At 42.5% G+C, this 18510-nt stretch overlaps 1 protein-coding gene across 5 annotated transcripts in view; it reads left to right on the top strand.

Moving 5' to 3' along the window:
• LOC147022017 (glutaminase kidney isoform, mitochondrial-like) overlaps positions 1 to 9527 on the top strand; it is a 70919-nt gene extending 61392 nt beyond the window's left edge. For 2 of the 5 annotated variants that reach the window (XM_085892568.1, XM_085892570.1), the window contains 5 exons: positions 1197 to 1289; positions 1592 to 1653; positions 2545 to 2621; positions 6130 to 6193; positions 7149 to 8598. In XM_085892568.1, the coding sequence (XP_085748694.1) occupies positions 1197 to 1289; positions 1592 to 1653; positions 2545 to 2621; positions 6130 to 6193; positions 7149 to 7299 (447 nt within the window). In that variant the 3' untranslated portion in view covers positions 7300 to 8598. The other 3 variants (XR_015061044.1, XR_015061045.1, XM_085892569.1) reach the window with 3 other exon arrangements.
• The last annotated feature ends 8983 nt before the right edge of the window (positions 9528 to 18510 follow it).

The following is an 18510-nucleotide window of genomic DNA, read 5'->3' as shown; positions in this document are numbered from 1 at the left end:
CGATTTTCATGTCCGTGTGTGCATGCGTGTGTCCACAACCATATCTCGGACATGTATTGACTGATTTTATTTGCACTTGGCACAAAAACAACACATGATGACATACATGTGCATGCCATTTTTTTTTCGACATAAGATGCAAGGTGGCCGACTGGCAGCCATTTTAGTTGTAAAAATTTGAAACACGTTATCAAATATGTCCTCAACAATTTCTCAGACATGCATTTACCGATGTTGTTCAAACTTGGCAGACATATAATGAATGATGGCTTACATGTATCTTTTTTTTTTCGACATCATATCCAATATGGCCGACTGGTGGCCATTTTAGTTGTAAAAAACCCGGTGTTGAACGTGTCCTCAACTATTTCTTGGACTTGTATTTACCGATGTTCTTCAAACTTGGCCCACAGTTAATGAATGATGCCTTACATAAGCTTGTCATTTATTTTCGAGATCAGATCCAATATGGCCGACTGGCGGTCATTTTGTTACTTAAACGTGTCCCCAACCATTTTTCCGACATGCATGGTCCAATTTTGTTCAAACATGCCTCAAGCACAGTACACAATGGTATACACTTGCACCGAACTTTATTTTGTGATCTGATCAAAGATGGCTGACTGGTAGACTGATGGCCATTTTAGTTGTAAAAAACCCGATGTTGAACACGTCCTTAACCATTTCCGGACATGCATTTACTGATGTTGTTCAAACTTGGCACACAGATAATAAATGATGGCTTACATATGCACGTCATTTTTTTTCGAGAAAAATCCAAGATGGCTGACTGGTGGCCATTTTGTTACTGAAATGTGTCCCCATCCATTTCTCAGACATGCACGGTCTGATTTTATTCAAACTTGGCACAAGCACAGTCCATGATGGTATACACGTACCCCTCACTTTATTTTGCAATCTGATCAAAGATGACTGACTGGTAGACTGGTAGCCATTTTAGTTGTACATAAATATGGGCTTGCCGTTGAACTTCATACAGCAAAATTACTAAAACAACAGGGGCTATGACATTTTATATCTTTTTTTACTTGTTGATTGTGTCAAGAATGTACACAGCATTATTTCACGTGCTATAAGAATAGGCAGCAGGTATTTTTGTGTTTAGTTGAAACAGTTGTTGCTGGATTGCCTTTCATTCATGTTGTTTTGAGCTTTTGTCTCTTCTTACCTTGAAGGAGTTGGTTTCAGTCTTCAATTTTCATAATTATGACAACCTTCGACACTTTGTCAAGAAACTGGATCCACGACGGGAGGGTGGTGAGGTCAAGGTGAGACTACGATTATGTAAAGTCCCTTGCGTCTCTTTTGGATGTAATATTAATTCGGTTGTTGCAACATTCAACCAAATATCAAATGAATGGTTGAATATCAACATTCAACCAGATATCAAATGCAAAAATCTCATATTGTGGTATAATCATCAACAGCATTCCACTCTTCCGTTGTTCCATGTCCCCTCTTTCTCCTTCACCGATTTACTTAATTTCTTTCATCACTGTTCTCAAAATTCAACAATTTCATAATCAATAATGCTTACAGTTTCTGATTATTCTTTTCTCTTTCACATCAGGCTAAAACCGTCATCAACCTACTGTTTGCAGCTTACAGTGGAGATGTTTCTGCCATGAGGAGGTAAGACAGTTTTATATGTTATAGTATTTTGATTTTGAATCTGAAAATAAGAAACAGAAGCAGCAGGTAAATAACTGAGCTTCTTGGAAGCAGACCAGCTGATGTAAAATGTATAGCAATTTTACTTTCTCAATCCATCTTGTTTTTTCACACCACAAAGAATTTCAATTGCTGAATCAACTAGAGGGGGAGCACTCGGAAGAGTGCAAAACCTCCGCCGCCAATACTGCTGGGTCACTCAAGTGAACCTTATATCTTATTCATTAAATATGATGTCAACAGTGCTGACAGAGTTATAGTTCTTTTCTCCAATTTTTTTTTGGGTGGGGGGGGGGGGGTTGGAAATCACTTAAAACGTAGAAATGCAAAAAAATGAAATCGAAATTTTGTTGAAAAAAAGTTGCAAAAATTTTTTTTTCTATAACAATTTTTTTTAGGGGGGGGGTTGGAAATCACGTAAAACATGTAGAAATGCAAAAAAAAAAAAATTTTTCTCTAAATGTTTTGGGGGGGTTGGAAATCACTCAAAACATGTAGAAATGCAAAAAAAAATATTTTTCTCTAACAATTTTTTTTGGGGGGGGTTGGAAATCACTTAAAACATGTAGAAATGCAAAAAAAAATTTCTCCAACAATTTTTTTTGGGGGGGGGCGGGGACCAAGTCCACAATCTAATGGCATGATTCTTGGTCCATACCTAACCTCCCCCCACCAAGTTTGGTCGAAATCCGTCGAGGAGTTTTTCCGTAATACTGTTCACAAACAAACAAACAAACAAACAGAAAGGGGTGAAAACAGTAACCTCCGATCTTCGATGGCGGAGGTTAATTAACGGCTCGTTATCAAGGTTTAAAGGTTTGCTGTTGTTTTTTTTCTTTCTTGCAAATTCAGGTTTGCGTTATCTGCTATGGACATGGAGCAAAAGGATTATGACTACCGCACAGCCCTACATGTTGCTGCTGCTGAAGGTATTGCCATTAGTGCATCCAGCTGTTATTATTTTGTATTCAAGGATATATACAGTAAGCCCTTAAATATCATGGTTTTTGACAAAATTTGGGTAACCTCTTTGTGTACTATTAAGGACCAGTATTTTAATTTAATTGTGCTTTGGTAAAGGTTGTTTTGACTGTTGAATGTCCTGTTGGGTCACAATGACACCAGCCAAGACTGCAGTGGCATTGGCAACAATAACAACACAAGATGTAAGAGACACCGACAGTTTTCATCAAGAGGAAAGAGGAAAAAGAAGGAAGGAGAAGGAGCAGAGGAGACAAAGGGGAGAAATAAAATGACACATTCTCCTGAGCTGCTCAATTTTATGTGGCGCAAATCATTTTAAAACTGATTCACCCAGTAAAGAAGGAGTCGGGGGTCTTCTGTATGCAAACCTGGGCTGGTTCATCAACTCCCCCATTCCCTGGCCACGAAGAACCAACTTCACCCAATGTACATTGGTTGGTCGAAATTCAGCTTCACTTCTTATCATACCCAGTGAGGTATCATTTGCTGAACTTCCTCTATTCGTTGAATCTACTTGTCTAACATTGCACTGCTGTTGTCTTGGAGATGACTTCAAAGCTTGTATATCCTTGCTGGTGCATTATTGAGAAGGCAACTTGCCTGTTCCTCCACTCTCTCCCCTTCTTCATGTAACACAGTGTCCTTAACAGTTTGGAGGTCCCGTCTTCAATATCGCTCACACAACTTGACCCGTGAACATGGCTTCTTCTCCATACTTTGGTGATATGAGGACTTCATCTTCTGAGGACTTCTACGACACGACTGGCCCGTCGGCTTCATCGTGTGTGCACCCTTGGGACTAGATCCTTTCGAACATGCTCACCGCCTACCCTTCACTCATTTATAACCCGATGAAGTTTATTTTACAAACTGTTTGCTTGAGCTAGGTTGCCATCTCCAGAGTCATGAGTGAACTTACAGCTGCATTGTAGTCTGTGACATTGGTATGTGTTTAATTTAGGGATTATTAGGAAAGTCATTAAGTGTTATATGTAATTAGTATCATTGTGTTTAAGGTAAACAGTAGGGATTAATAAATATTACTTTAACCCTTAGATGCATGAATGCAAAAAAGAGATTGCAATTTTACAGCCAAACTGGGTCATTTTTGACCCACTTATGCATCTAAGGGTTAAAAGTTGTCCTTATGTCTCTTGTCCTTTGCAGGTTTTACCCATTAAACAACATCTTGTGTCCCAACCCCATCGCTTTATGAACCCACCTTATCCAGTCACACCCAGCTGTTCCGGGACTCTGTGTCCGTTTCTCCCGACAAGGTAGAGATTTTGCTGTCAAACCTCGACTCCGATTCTGCAACTGGTCCAGACGGCATCATCCCATGTGTCCTAAAATCTGCTCTGCTGCTCTTGCTCACCCTCTTTCTCTTCTGTTCACCCTCTCATTTGCTCAAGGTCATTTGCCATCTGTTTTGAAATCAGCAACTTCATAAAAGTTTCTTCGCAGCAGCAACTTCTTACCGCTCTGCATAAAAAAGGTGCAAAAACATCCCTGCAATTATAGACCAATCAGCCTTCTCCCAATCATCAGCAATGTTATGGAATCCATCATCGCTTGCTACATTAAATCCTTCCTTTTCTCTAATGGCCTGATTTCAGATCATCAATTTGGATTCAGACCAGGTCACTCTACCTTGGACTTGCTGCTCCTACTTTCCCAACAATGGATAGAGGTCCACAATGCCAGGCGTGAGATCAGAGCCTTCTCCCGAGATATATTGCGTGCTTTCGATACAGTCTGGCAACCCGCACTGCTCATCAAACTCACTTTTTATGGTATCCAAGACAATCTCCACTCATGGCTCACAGACTTCCTCTCCTGTCACAGTCAACGTGTGCCCTTAATGGAGTTCTCTCATCCCCTCTTCCTGTCCAGGCTGGAGTTCTTCAAGGCAGTGTTCTGGGCCCTGTGCTTTTTTCTGGTTTTCATCAACGATCTCTCCAACTCTCTGGAAAATCCTCTTTATCTCCTTGCTGATGACTCCACCCACTCCCTTACCATCTGTCATCCCTCAGATTGGCAAGCAGCAGCCTCTTCACTCTCTGCAGATGTGAATAAAATCACAAGCTGGTCCAACACTTGGAACATGTTGTTCAATCCTGACAAATCTCACACTCTCACTATGTCTCTTTGAAAGGACTGTCCGGAAACCTCCCCCAACCCCATCGACTTTCTCAACAATCCTCTGCAAGAAGTCCTTTCATTCAAGCTTCTGGCTCTCACCATCTGCCATGATCTTTCCTGGGAAAGACGCATTTGCAACCTGGCCTCCAAAGCCAGTCGCCGACTGGGAATCCTTCGTCGTGCAAAGTCCTTCCTCGGCCCACCTGAGCTCCTGACCATGTATACAAAGCTTTCGTCTGCAGCCAGATGGAGTACTGCTCTTCCCTCTGAGATGGTGCTCCTACCTCTCACCTTTCTCGGCTTCTCGCTGTGGAAACCAAGGCATTTAGGATCATTGGTATCACCCGCGATGAGGCTGAGTCTTTGGGCCTCTCACTCTCCCACCACAGGCAGGGCAGTGGTCTTTCTTTCTTCTACCATCTCCTCTCCGGTTTCACCCCCCCTCTCCCTGCGATATGTCTCCCCCCCCCCCATATTTCTGCAGGGCGCTCAAGGTCCACCAGCAATCCCCTTCTGGTAAAATTACCAAAATCACTAAGCTCACCTTCACTCTTTCATTCCTCTTTTTTCCCAACTTTGGAATATACTCCCACACTCTCTTCAATCCTATTCTTCCCTCCAGGCCTTCAAAACAGCTGTACACCACCACCTCTTATCTTTACCCCATCCAAATCCTCGATCTTTTCTACCCCCAATAATCCACCCAAGCCCACTTCCTTCAATTCCCCTGCTTTCCTTCCTGAAAGTCCCTCTAATGTCCATCTTCTATACCCCGTGTTCCCCGCCCCATCCCTCTCCCTTACACTGATCTAATGTCTCTGTTCCCCACTGTTTTGTCCTTCCCTCTTCCGCCCCTCCTGTCTCATGCCCCCCTTGCTGTGCGTTGTGTGTTCACTCTCATACAAGCCTCGACAAGGTATACAAAATAAAAATGCCTCATTTTCTCCTTGAGCCAAACATTGTAACAACTCAACCCAACGTCATAACCTTTCTATGTCTCTTGGTAAAACTAACTTTGTTCATTGCTTTTCATTTGGGCTCATTAAAAACGGTGCATGAGAAACACCACAAGGCTTGTAATGGAAGGTAATCATTCATTCATGGGATGCAAATGATAACTCCTCTCAGCTCAAAAACCACGATTGGTCGAAATGAAATCCCGCGATAACGGAATCGGAACACAATCGGTTGCCTGCGATTGGTAGAAACCCGCGATAGTTGAACCCCCGATATGGAGGGTCTTCTATCTTGTGTTTTAGTGGTTTATGATATGTCTTGTGTAACTTGTTTATTTGCTTCATTCTATACTAGGGCATGCTGAAGTAGTGCGATTCCTACTGGAGTCATGTAAAGTGAACATCTCACCCAAAGACAGGTATTTTTTTTCTTTTTTATGAACATTGTGCTCTGATATATAATTGATGCATGATATGGATCTGTTCTGCCCACCAAGAAACTCTGAAGCAATTGTGTGATAAATGAGCAAACATTTTCCGATTGGTAGACTGGAGTACGAAATGCAATGTTATATTTATGAAGATAATCTCCAAAAAAAGGAATTATAATACAATTCTTATTGTGATATTGTGAAGTTTTAGTCTCACCCTGAAGGGGATGTGAGACCATTGCAATGCCCCTGTCTGTGTGTCTGTCTGCGTGTGTGTGTGTGTGTCTGTGTGTGTGTCCACGTCTATATTTTCACTTTAAAAATGTTTTTCTCTGCAACCGCTTGTCCGATTCAGACAAGATGTGCAAAACTTTAGACATCGGAGGGACTCCCCACGAAGAATTTTTTTTTTTGCTAAATCTGACATCATAGGTCACCTGGTATGGCAGACATATGGGAGTATCATTAAAGGGGAAAAAATTGGGCATCATTTTTCTCCGAAACCACTCAACGAGAAAAAATTTAAGCTTGGCATATGTCATAAACTCCCCTTGGGGTATATAGTGTGATAACAATGATGTCATTGGTGAAGTGGTATTTCAGCCATAATTGGTTGAATTGAAATCTTTCTCCAAAAAAATCTGAAGCTTCATTTGTCTGATCTATGACCTGATGTGAGTGAAGAATTATTTTTATGACATTCATAACCCATGCCAAGAAACAGCATGACATAACAGGGTGGATGGATGATAGGGGTATATGGGCCATAATGGTAGCGTTTTCAGTTATCGATGATGTTTTTGTTCAGAATGAACGTGCGGGGTGAGACGATGCACTCTACGAGTGCCATTCTAGTTATATGTGGGATTTAATGGAGGTGCAAACTTGAAACACAATTTACTTATTCTGGGAATGCCAGCCTCAATGATGGAATCTGTGGCAGGTGGGGAAATACTCCGATGGATGAGGCAGTGAGGTTTGGACAACAAGAGGTTGTGCAGTTGCTGCAAGAACACGATGGGAAATTCTTGCCGGCCGGAAACGATGGCAAAAATACGACGACATCCCAAGAGAACCTGGAGGGGATGGTCTAATGAATGAATTCCTCATCACTCGACATGCATTGAGTTTTACCTCAAAGTTACATTGCAGATGTACCATTTCTTAATCACCCCATACACTGCAGTTTTGGTGTCTCTCAAATGCGTTGCTCTGAGCAAGAACTTTCTTTATTTTATTTAATGTTGCTTTAAGTTCATGATGTTATATTTGACTCGTGTTACACTTGGCTCGTTTTGTCAATGTCATTCTTTCTTGCATAAAAGTGAAATGATGCTTTACATGAGGTTTGATTGGACTTTATTGGGGACATTTTTATTAGTGTTGTTCAAACAACCACCACAAATAGGAAGCAAAGGAACACTAATCTCTGTGAAGGGTAGTGTCATTTTGTCTTGGTAGATGAGATAAATGATGGATTTTATCTCCGAAAAGCTGGAGTATGTTAATTGCGGTGCAGTTACCATTTGGATCGTGAGCCCTTTCCCTTTTATTTATCTGATGGGCTAATGCTCAAAACCTCAGGCTGCACGTTCATTCTCATAGCACTTACATACTCCTTTGGTTGATCCTATCCATTAATAAGTATATCTTTATTCAACAGGGCCACTTTCGGATGAAAGCAAGCTTTTTGTCTCTGTTGTACAGATGGAGATTTGTGCATAGCATAATCGAAGGTGTGTCACAGCAGATATTAAAACGAAATGTATTTGATTTTATTTATTGCGAATTTATTTATTCCATTTTTGTGGGGTTTTATGTTGCACATGGATTGTAAAATTGTAGGTAGAATGCAGAGATGCATCATTGAATCATTGATTTTGTAACTTTTGAGAGGAAAATGTATATTTTATTGTGGTTGTTTTTTTTTATTATCCTTTTGACATTTGGTGAAAATTTTTAGAAAACGTGAAAGGATAGAGATCCTTTGGTATTCGTTAGAGAACTGAAGAATATGCATTTTAAAATCGCTTCATTTTATCTTGAGGTTTTCTTTATTGAGCAAAACGATGTTGTTTAGCTATCTTTAATCAACTGCATTGGCAATTGTATGACCAAACTTCCAGCACATTTGAACTGCTTTTTGGACACAGCAGCAGGAAATACAGACATTTGATGTGTTATTGGAGATGAGTGAGAAACAGGATCAGGGCCATGACAGGATTGTAGAGTAAATGTGGAAGGCTTCTTACAAAAGTTATCGACAATCAAACGATGTGATGTTCATCATCTGCATATTCTGTTCTACCTTGTCTGCTTTTGTTCCCTTCTCTCTACCACTAGCTCTAGGCTATCCTCTCAGCCTAGTGGTAGCGATATATATATATATATATATATATATATATATATATATATATATATATATATATATATATATATATATCGCTACCACTAGGCTGAGAGGATAGCCTCGAGCTATGCACACTCACCTCTGAGCTGTCTGGCCTGGGTATAAACCTGGGTATTTCAGCCTGGCTATAAACTGTTACCCTGATGTTTGCATGCAGGATGATTCATCAATGTGTACACTGTTCCTCGAATGGACATTAAACTGGGTGTCCCATCTGCTTACGTGAGTTGGTGACGTTAAAGAACTCATGGTGGCTTTCAATACGAGGAGGCAAGTTATTTTTGACACCCTGGCCAAATTCTAAATTCCTCACTCAATATACAGGGGCACTGCATCAAAAGCACAGCCCTACCTCGGTGAATGATAGAACTAATGGACTGAATTCAGAATTAGGTCTCAGTCCAAGATGCACTTGTTAACAACTACAACAACAATTCTATCCCCCCCCCTCCCCAAGTCCATAGCTTACATTTTTCCTTCTATTTCCCCATCCATAACCTTCTCAGTTTTGTTTGTTTTTGTCTACTTTTCCACCTCATTCAATGTAGGTCTCCCCTCGCACAAAGGTTGGTCGGTTTTGAGAAGTATTTGATTTGGTTATAACAATTTAATAGCTGGCCCTAATAGAAGGGCATTTATATTTGTTTGTGGATCTTAATGTGCTATTTCTCTTTGGTCGGTGTCTGAAAATCAAAGGCCTTGCAAGTTTTTGAAGATGCTTTAATGTGTAAGTTAAACTGTTCTGAAAGTAGTTTATAATTGTAAGATTGTTGTAAAAAATAATATTTTTTGTGCTGGAGGTGTTTTGATAGAACATGTGATTTTGATGGTTGCATTATATTGCGCGAATTTCTTGTGTGTTTATTCCTGTGCTTTGAACATCATCCAGAATAAATTTTTGCAAAGCTGAAATGGTAGGCAGATTTGATTTTTACCTCCGCCACCGAAGGTGAAGGAGATTATGCTTTCAACCCTCTCTGTTTGTTTGTCTGTCTGTCTGTGTGCACGATATCCCAAAAAGTTTTGGACGGATCCAGATGAAATTTGGTGGGCAGGTTGGGTGTGTGACGTGGATGAACTGATTAGATTTTGGTGAAGATCTATATCCAGATCCGACTACTCAAATTTTTAAAGTGCTTCTTCACCATTGAGAGATAGGGCCAAAAACGATATGTAGCATGATATTTCAAAAATGTATATGGCCTCATATATTCTCATGGATCAGGCATTGTGTTGCGGAGGTATGCGCCGTATGCGCTCAAACGAGTGCCCTTCTCGTTCATAATTTAATGTTCTTGGCAAAGATTGGTGTTACACCTCAGACAGATAAGACTTTGGGGTAAAATATTCTCTACCCCATTCCCAACTCCAAGTCCACATCTCTCCCCCCCCACCCCACCCCCCCGAATCCCAACTCCAAGTGTGCATCCCTCCCAACTCCAAAGTGCACATCCCTCCCCCTCCCAACTCCAAGTGTGAATCTCTCCCTCCCCCTTCCATTCTCAACTCCAAAGTCCACATCCCACCCACCCCTCCCAATTCCAAGTCCACATCCCTCCCAACTCCAAGTGCACATCCCTCCACCCTCCAAACTCCAAGCCCATGTCCCTCCCTCATCCCAATTCCAAGCCCACGTCCCTCCCTCATCCCAATTCCAAGTCCACATCCCACCCACCCTCCCAACTGCAGGTCCACATCCCACCCCTCCCTCATCCCAATTCCAAGTCCACATCCTATTCCCCTCTTCCAACTCCAAGTCCACATCCACATCAAAGTCACTAACTGTTAAGGCTTCTCGGTAAAGTCAATCGATGGAAAGGTAACTATATGTCGACTGCATTAACTAATTATTATTAGTCTAATAACAATAATAATTGACTAATAACAATAATGTCACAAAACAAATATTTGTTACGTTATTGTTTTACTTGTGGTAGATGTGCAAACTAACAACTCTGAGCTTGCCTCCATGCACACAACAAAAATGAATACAACTCAAAATTGCCTGAATAACGAGAATGGCACTTGGGAGACGGCATACCTCTGCCACGTTGAACAGTTCACGTTTTGTATCCCACTGCTGGGCCGGATCTGGAATCGGACCTGAACCAAAAATCGAATCGGCTTGTTCTTGTCGCCGAACCAACTCATCCACCTCGTTATGTTATAACTCGTCCACAACTTTTAGAAATATCATGCTACTTGTCGTTTTTGGCCCCATCTCTCAATGGTGGAATGATGGAATAGTGCTTACAAATCGGCACTGATGAAAAGTACACTACAGTATCAACAGTCTCAGTTTCCAGGAAACCTTTACTCAGTCCATTTTCTATTTGGTGTACTCAGCTCGAAAAACTTTTCTATCTGGTGAACGAGGCTATAAATCTATCCTTTTGCCCAGGCTCACCAATCTGACCTGATGTCTTGAAATCTCTTTCTCAAAGCAAAGCAGAATCCTGTATTAGCTTTGGTTTCTTCCCTAATGTGACCAAATGTTCATCGTTCTCCAAACCTCTGCTGGCCAATGCTTGCACTTCTTGTTTTTGTTGCACCGACTGCTGTAATTCATCCAAGTCTCTTTGTAGTTTGTCTCAGTGGTCTTTTTGGGTCTAAACAATCTTGCCGCTCCATTCACTGGTTTCGCTCAGCTCTTTGATTTTTGTCTCTTGCAGCTAGCTAGTTCAGCTAGTTCAGCTAGTTCAGCCACTCCAGCACTCAGAGATTCAGAGACCGGATAGTGGTGAGATGATTATAAACTACTTTCACAATAATCTTATAATTATCAACTACTTTCAGGTTACACTGACAGTACTACTGGTCTGGTCACTCTAATGGTTACCATGCCCAAGGGGTTGTTGTAGCTGTGTCCATTAAGCCTGACTCCCATGATGAGACTGAGGATTTGTCACTCCTTGAGTGTAATTTCACTGGTCTCTGAATATGCTCCGAATGAGACGAGTGTTCTCACTGTGAAGGAGGAATTCTATGCTGCGGTCGAGTCTGTGGTTGATGAGTGCTCCAGGCAAGATACTCTTCTCGTCTTGGAGGATTTCAATGCAGACTGGCACTGATAGGGATGGCTATGAGACATGTGTTGGTCCCAATGGGTCTTGAACCGTGAACCAGAATAGTCAAGTTCCTTGACTTTGCCAGAAATTGTGAACTAAGGGTGGCTGGTTCATGGTTTTAGCACCCACAGCCTCGTCGCTGGACTGAGTATTCCAACTCTGATGGTGTGTCGAAGGAGATTGACTATGTGCTCGAGGATGATTCAGAACTGCAGGGATGACTGGAGTGCTCAGTTCCTCAATACCTCAAGCACAGTCTTGTAGCAACTAAGTTGCAGCTTAAATCCAGGAGAATAGTACCATCCCAGGATGTTGGCAATGGTACCATGCCTAGGCTGGTTTTTGGCAAACTCAAGGATGAGAGGTTAGCTGAGGAGTTTGCAAACAAGCAGATTGAGGACTTGGGGGAGTGGGGGGGGGGAGGTCTGGGTATTTTGGGAAATCCTGAAGAGTTGTGGAGTGCCTTCAAGATTACCATCCTTGATGTTGCCGGTGGATGTCTTGGAACCCACCATCAGGTGAAGAAGAAACTTGTCTCCCAAAGGACACTGGATAACATTGAACATAGTCGCAGGGCCAGGCTTAATGGTAGAGCTGAGCTGTTCAGGGAGTTGAGTCGTAAAACTGCACGTGTGTTGAGTACAGAAAAAGGGGCCTATGTGTGAGGAAGCTGTGAAGTGGCAGAGCATCACCTGTTGGCAAGTAATTCTCGTCCTGCTTGCAGAAGAATTTGTGTATTGCGTTCCTCCAAGCCCGTCACCTGGTGTACTGCCGTTGGAGCAGAGGCTGGTGGGCTCTTGACAGAGGAGTCCGAAGTGAATGCCCGCTGGGTCGGTTACTTTGAGTGGCTGTACCACGCTAACCCACCAGCTGTTGAATTGGATGTCAGGGGTGCAACTATCACGATTGCTTGTTCTTCGATAAACTGTGAACCACCTTCGCTTATGGAAACACAGGCTGCGGTGAACCAGTTGAAAGGAGGTAAAGCTCATGGGATCTGTGGCATCCATGCTGAATTTCTCAAGGCTGGTGTAAATGCTGTACTCATGTTGTCGCATGCAGTTGTGTGTTCCGTTTGGAACGCAGGCATCATCCCGACTGACTGGAAGAGGGGCCTTGTTGTCTCTCTCTGGAAAGGGAAGAGTGATCGCCAGGACTACAACAACTACAGAGGGGTGACACTGCTCTCAGTGCTTGATAGGGTTCACCACCATTTGCTCGAGCACCAGCAACCAGTCATCAAGCTTGACTTAAAATGAAGTCAACAATTGACCGTATCCTTGCTCTTCGGGTCCTCACCGAACGCAGACGAGAGTTTTGGCAGGGGCTGCTCACAGCTAATGTTGCTCTACGCAAAGTGTTAAATTCAGTGAATCAGGATGCCTTCTGGAGGATTCTTGGTCTTCATGGAGTGCCACCAAAACGGATCAATCTGATTTTTGAACTCTCGAACCAAAAGTAATGTGAGGTGTGGTGGTTCCATTTACAACTTATTTGCAGTTATTACTGGAGTTCGTCAAGGGTGTGTACTGGCCACCACCCTTTTCAGTGCTTGTATGGACTGGATTCTGAGGAGGATGTCGGAGAGATCAAGCTGCGGTGCATCGTTTGGGAATGTCAAGATCTCTGACCTTGATTTCGCAGATGATGCAGTCATCTTTGTGGAGACAATGGATATCGTTACAGGGGGCCCTCGGGGCACTGAATGAGGAGTCTGAGCCGCTGGGTTTATGAGTTTCCTGGCTGAAAACCTAGATCCAGGCTTTCAATGAAATCTTGGATGCTGCTATCTTGTCTGTTCCTGTTTGTGGTGAGGATGTTGAGGTCATGGAGAGATTCACTTACCTTGGCAGTGATAGTCATTTGTGGTGGAAAAGAACTCAATTTCCACAAGTTGGATCATCATTCCAAAGGAGAATCTTAAATTTTCTATATACGGAGGAAGAACATTCAATGATTCACTGAAACATTGAATGGACTTCACTGAAACAGAAGCCTGAAGTAAACACTCTTATACACAATTTGACATTCCAAGGAATGGGAGGGTGAGACATTTGGCAATTGAACCACGGGATGAGCTGATAAACATTAGGCAAAATAACTCAAAACTGCAATACGTGTCCACTTTGGATGGGAGGGAGAGAATGACACAATCATGGAAATTGTTTGTAGTGTAATCAACCAGGTCACCCTGTTTCTATGCAGCAAGCAAGACCTTTTTCATAGTAACTTTTATCAATATGTAGGTCAAAAGACGCTTGGGAAAAGGGAAACATTATTGACAGCCAATTAGACTACAGCACAAAAATTAAATTTATAAAGTACCAGCAACAATTGTAATTGAGAATACGTGAATATAATTATTTTTCTTCCACACATGTCTCCGCACGTTGTGAGCCAGAGGTCGACAGACATCTGGGTTGGGCCTGGGGAGTCATGGATTCACTGGATCATGGGATGTGGCGCTGTCGGTACCGATTCAGGAGGACGAAAGTCCGAGTCTTTCAGTACTTGTTGGTCCCAGTCTTGCTCTGCAGACGTGACTTGGACTCTGACCAAGGATCTGAGGAGACTTAACTCCTTCGGTACCAGGTCTCTTCGGAGAATCCTTGAGTATCACTGATCGGACTTTGTGTCGAACAAGCGGTTGCCGAGAGAGCTTCAGATGAGGTTTGTTACCTGTATAGTCTGCGAGTGTCAGCTGCGGCTGTATGGACATGTGGCTCGCTTTCCTGACGCTGATCCTGCTCACCAGATTCTCTCAGCGAGGGAGTCTCCTGAGTGGAGGAGGCCAATGGGCCGACCATGTGCCTCGTGGTTGCAGCAGGTTGATCGGCATCTCAAGGAGTTGGGGATGGGCCAGGCATCTGCTTGGAGGATGGCAGGACGGAGGCCCCTGAAGTACCGGAGGAAAGTGGACGCTGGAACACGCTGTTCCTGCGCATGTTCCCATACCTGACCTAACACCGTTATCTTCACGTTCTTCAACTTCACCACGATCAAGATAATAAATACATATTAAATGAGTGACATTCGGCTTTTTCCAATTACATTTTGTTGGCTGGGTGCTGAAATTCCCAGCAAATCACTCAGCAACACACATCGATCTTTCGACGGTGGATACAGTGCCCCTTTGACCTGAATCTGTCGATCCTCTAAGGCTGTGGTATCCGTATTTGCCATCGCAGTGTTAAAACAATCACTAATGGAGACATCCCTCTTGCCAGCCAGGCCTTTGCTGCAACCTTGGCTTTCACCATTATGGTCCCTTAAGTTGCATGCACTCTTTCCTCACCCTCTGGCCAAGTTCTCCCCACACCAACCTAACTGCCAAATGGGTTGCTTAAGAGTCTAAGAGATTAATAGTTAATTGAGGAAATGTTGCTGTGCATGCAATCATCCTTGGCACGTTCGTCCCAGCAGTGACTCCAAAATGTTCTGCCTGAAAAGGGAATGAATAAGTGAGCACCAAACTGCTCCTCTGTACGTAAAAGGATTTAGTCAATTTATGGCACGAGCACAGACACGCCCCCCTACAGACGTAACAAGTACATACACTGAACGATCTTGGGCACAATACAAAACAACCATTTCCTTTGTCAACAATGAATTGTACTTCTGACAATGAGAGGAGGTTGGTGCTGGGGCCTGAGAGGAATCCTTCCTGTAATTGACAGACCGGTGTGTGTGTGTGTGTGTGTGTGTGTGTGTGTGTGTGTGTGTGTGTGTGTGTGTGTGTGTGTGTGTGTGTGTGTGTGTGTGTGTGTGTGTGTGTGTTTGTTTGTTGCACTACTCATCCTTCAGTTCTGGTCTGATTACATCAAGACTTGCTACATAGGATCAGCATGACCCCAATTAATGTATAATAGGGGTGTTTTTATTAACCTCCGCCATCTTCAAAGATGGATGGAGGTTACTGTTTTCACCCCTTTCTGTTTGTTTGTTTGTTAGTTTGTTTGTGAACAGTATTACAGAAAAACTCCTCGACGGATTTCGACGAAACTTGGTGGGAGGGTTAGGTATGGTCCAAGGATCATGCCATTAAATTTTGGACTTGGTCCCTCCCCCCCCCCCGAAAAAAAAAATTGTTAGAGAATTTTATTTTTTTTGCATTTCTGCATGTTTTAAGTGATTTCCAACCCCCCCCCCCCAAAAAAAATTGTTACCTCCCCCCCCCAAAAAAAATAGAGAATTTTTTTTTTGCATTTCTACATGTTTTAAGTGATTTCCAACCCCCCAAAAAATTGTTACCCCCTCCCAAAAAAAGAGAATTTTTTTGCATTTCTACATGTTTTAAGTGATTTACAACCCCCCCCCCAAAAAAAAAAATTGTTAGAGAAAAAAAATTGTTAGAAAACAAAATTTTTTTTTTTTGCATTTCTACATGTTTTAAGTGATTTCCAATCCCACCCCGCCCCAAAAAAATGTTGGAGAAAATAACTATAACTCTGTCAGCACTGTTGACATCATATTTAATGAATAAGATATAAGGTTCACTTGAGTGACACAGCAGTATTGGCGGCGGAGGTTTTGCACTCTCCCGAGTGCTCCCCCTCCAGGTTTTGCTGGTGATTTTGTAAGGGGAGGGATGCAAATTCTCTCTGTAAATGTGTATCATGTAGCTGCACCTACAGGTGGGTGAGGGTATTACAAGTGTTCACCATTTACAGGACAGTATGATTCCAGTCCCCACATTTCCAAGTGCAGTGAGGTGTTTTTAGATCCTCGTGGAGGATCTCTGTCTTACTCATGTTGTTGTTCTTGTGGACTTTTTTGTTTCACAGCCTACAGTTTTCATTGAAACTTCCTGAAACTTGGCATATATATGTAAAAATACCCTGCGCAGACAGTAACCATCTCCGATTTTGAAAATTCCTCCTAGAAAAAAAAGTTATGACGTCAAAATATCTCCGCTAATGGGAATCGCCTAAAAATTATCTCTGAAACTTGGCAAGCTTTTTGAATTCTGTTTGCGGGAATCGAACAGGGCATTAGCAAAGATGAATTACCGCACATATGATACATCACTATGACGTCATATCAATTTTTATGACGTCATTCCCATTTTTTGACATTTTTTGTTTCACAACCCAGTGTTTTCATCGGATCTTCGTGAAACTTGCCATGTATATGCAGAAAGCCCATGCGCAGGCAGTAACCATCTCCGATTTTGGAAATTCTTCCTAGGAAAAAATTGACGTCATAATATCGCTGCTAATGGAAATCGCCGATACCATTATCTCCGAAACTTGGCAAGCTGTTTGAATTTTGTTTGCGGGAATCAAGCCGGGCATTAGCACAGATAATTTATCGCAAACCTGGTACATCACAATGACGTCATATTCGTTTTTATGACGTCATCATTAAGAGGACGAGGATCTTGGCTCATTCGAGCTTGTTAATTATCAGCAGTAGTTATGTTTTTGCTTCATGTACGTAACCCGCGTTATTTTGCTTTTGCCTATACGGAGCTGTCAGTTGTCTATCCACCGCCCGGATAAGGGTATGCGTCAGAAGAACGTGTTGCATGCTTGGAACAAGATTGTCCATCAGGCGAGTACTCTGCTGGTCGACTATAAATGGACGAGGTGTGTGTGTGTGTGTGTGTGTGTGTGTGTGTGTGTGTGTGTGTGTGTGTGTGTGTGTGTGTGTGTGTGTGTGTGTGTGTGTGTGTGTGTGTGTGTGTATGTTTCTACTTGAGCTTTCTGATGTCGAGTGTGATCCACTGAAATGATCGTCATGATTTTCTGAGTTTATTAGGTAAATTAACTATGGAGAAACCGGAAAAATTTAGATGTTTTAAACACACGCCATTTTGATGTGTATAGACCACCTTAATTTGTCCTTCTGCGGCATGGCGTCCCAATTACAAAATAAATCATAAAAATAATGATAACATTGTAACAAAGCACATATTAATTAATACTAATAATATTTACAACAACAATAATAAGAGTATCATTTGGCAATAATAATAACGAACGTATATTATCACATCTGGGCTTGCTGAAAAAGATCCAACAGCGAGGGAGCCTCATGAGTGGAGGAGGTCAATGGGCCGACCACATGCCTCGTGGTTGCAGCAGGTTGGTCAACATCTCAAGGAGATGGGGATGGGCCAGGCATCTTCCTGGGGGATGGCCAGATGGAGGCCCCTGGAGTACTGGCGGAGAGTGGACGCAGCGATGCGCTGCTCCGGTGCATGCTCACATACCTGACCTGACCTGAAAGGCAAGCTAATGGTCAGGCAGGTTTTCATCAAAGCCATGAAGATCAATGAAAATTTGGTCCATTGGGCCAATGGGCCCTCGAGTAAATAAAAAGGATCAGTGTGAATGTGGGAGATGAGATCACATTGAATTACAGCTTTGAAATACAGTCGTGAACTCGAAGGGCACTCGGTGTAGCGCATACCTCCGCCAGGTAATGTCTGATCCATGATAACATATCGGGCTCACGACATTTTAAAAACATCATTCTATGCAGTTCGATATGGTTTTTGACCCCCATCTCAATGGTGAAGAATCACTTTATAAAATTAAATAATTCTTGTATCCAGATTCGGATCTTCACCAAAATTGAAACAATTCTTCCTTGTAAAACACCCGACGTGTCCACCAAGTTTCGTCCGAATCCGTTCACAACTTTTTGAGATATCGTGATACATATCGTTTTTGGCCCTATTTCTCAATGGTGAAGAATCACTTAAAAAAAATTATACGAGTTGGATCCGGATCTCCACCAAAATCTAATCAGTTCATCTTTGTTACACATCAAACCGGCCCACAAAATTTCATCCGGATCCGTCCACAACTTCTTGAGATATC

Source organism: Eptatretus burgeri, chromosome 8 (assembly GCF_056783735.1).
Source record: "Eptatretus burgeri isolate ZD-2024b chromosome 8, Ebu_testis_v1, whole genome shotgun sequence".
NCBI classification, from domain to species: domain Eukaryota; kingdom Metazoa; phylum Chordata; class Myxini; order Myxiniformes; family Myxinidae; genus Eptatretus; species Eptatretus burgeri.
Note: the sequence above shows the minus strand (reverse complement) of the source record. Positions and strands in the feature narration are given on the sequence as shown.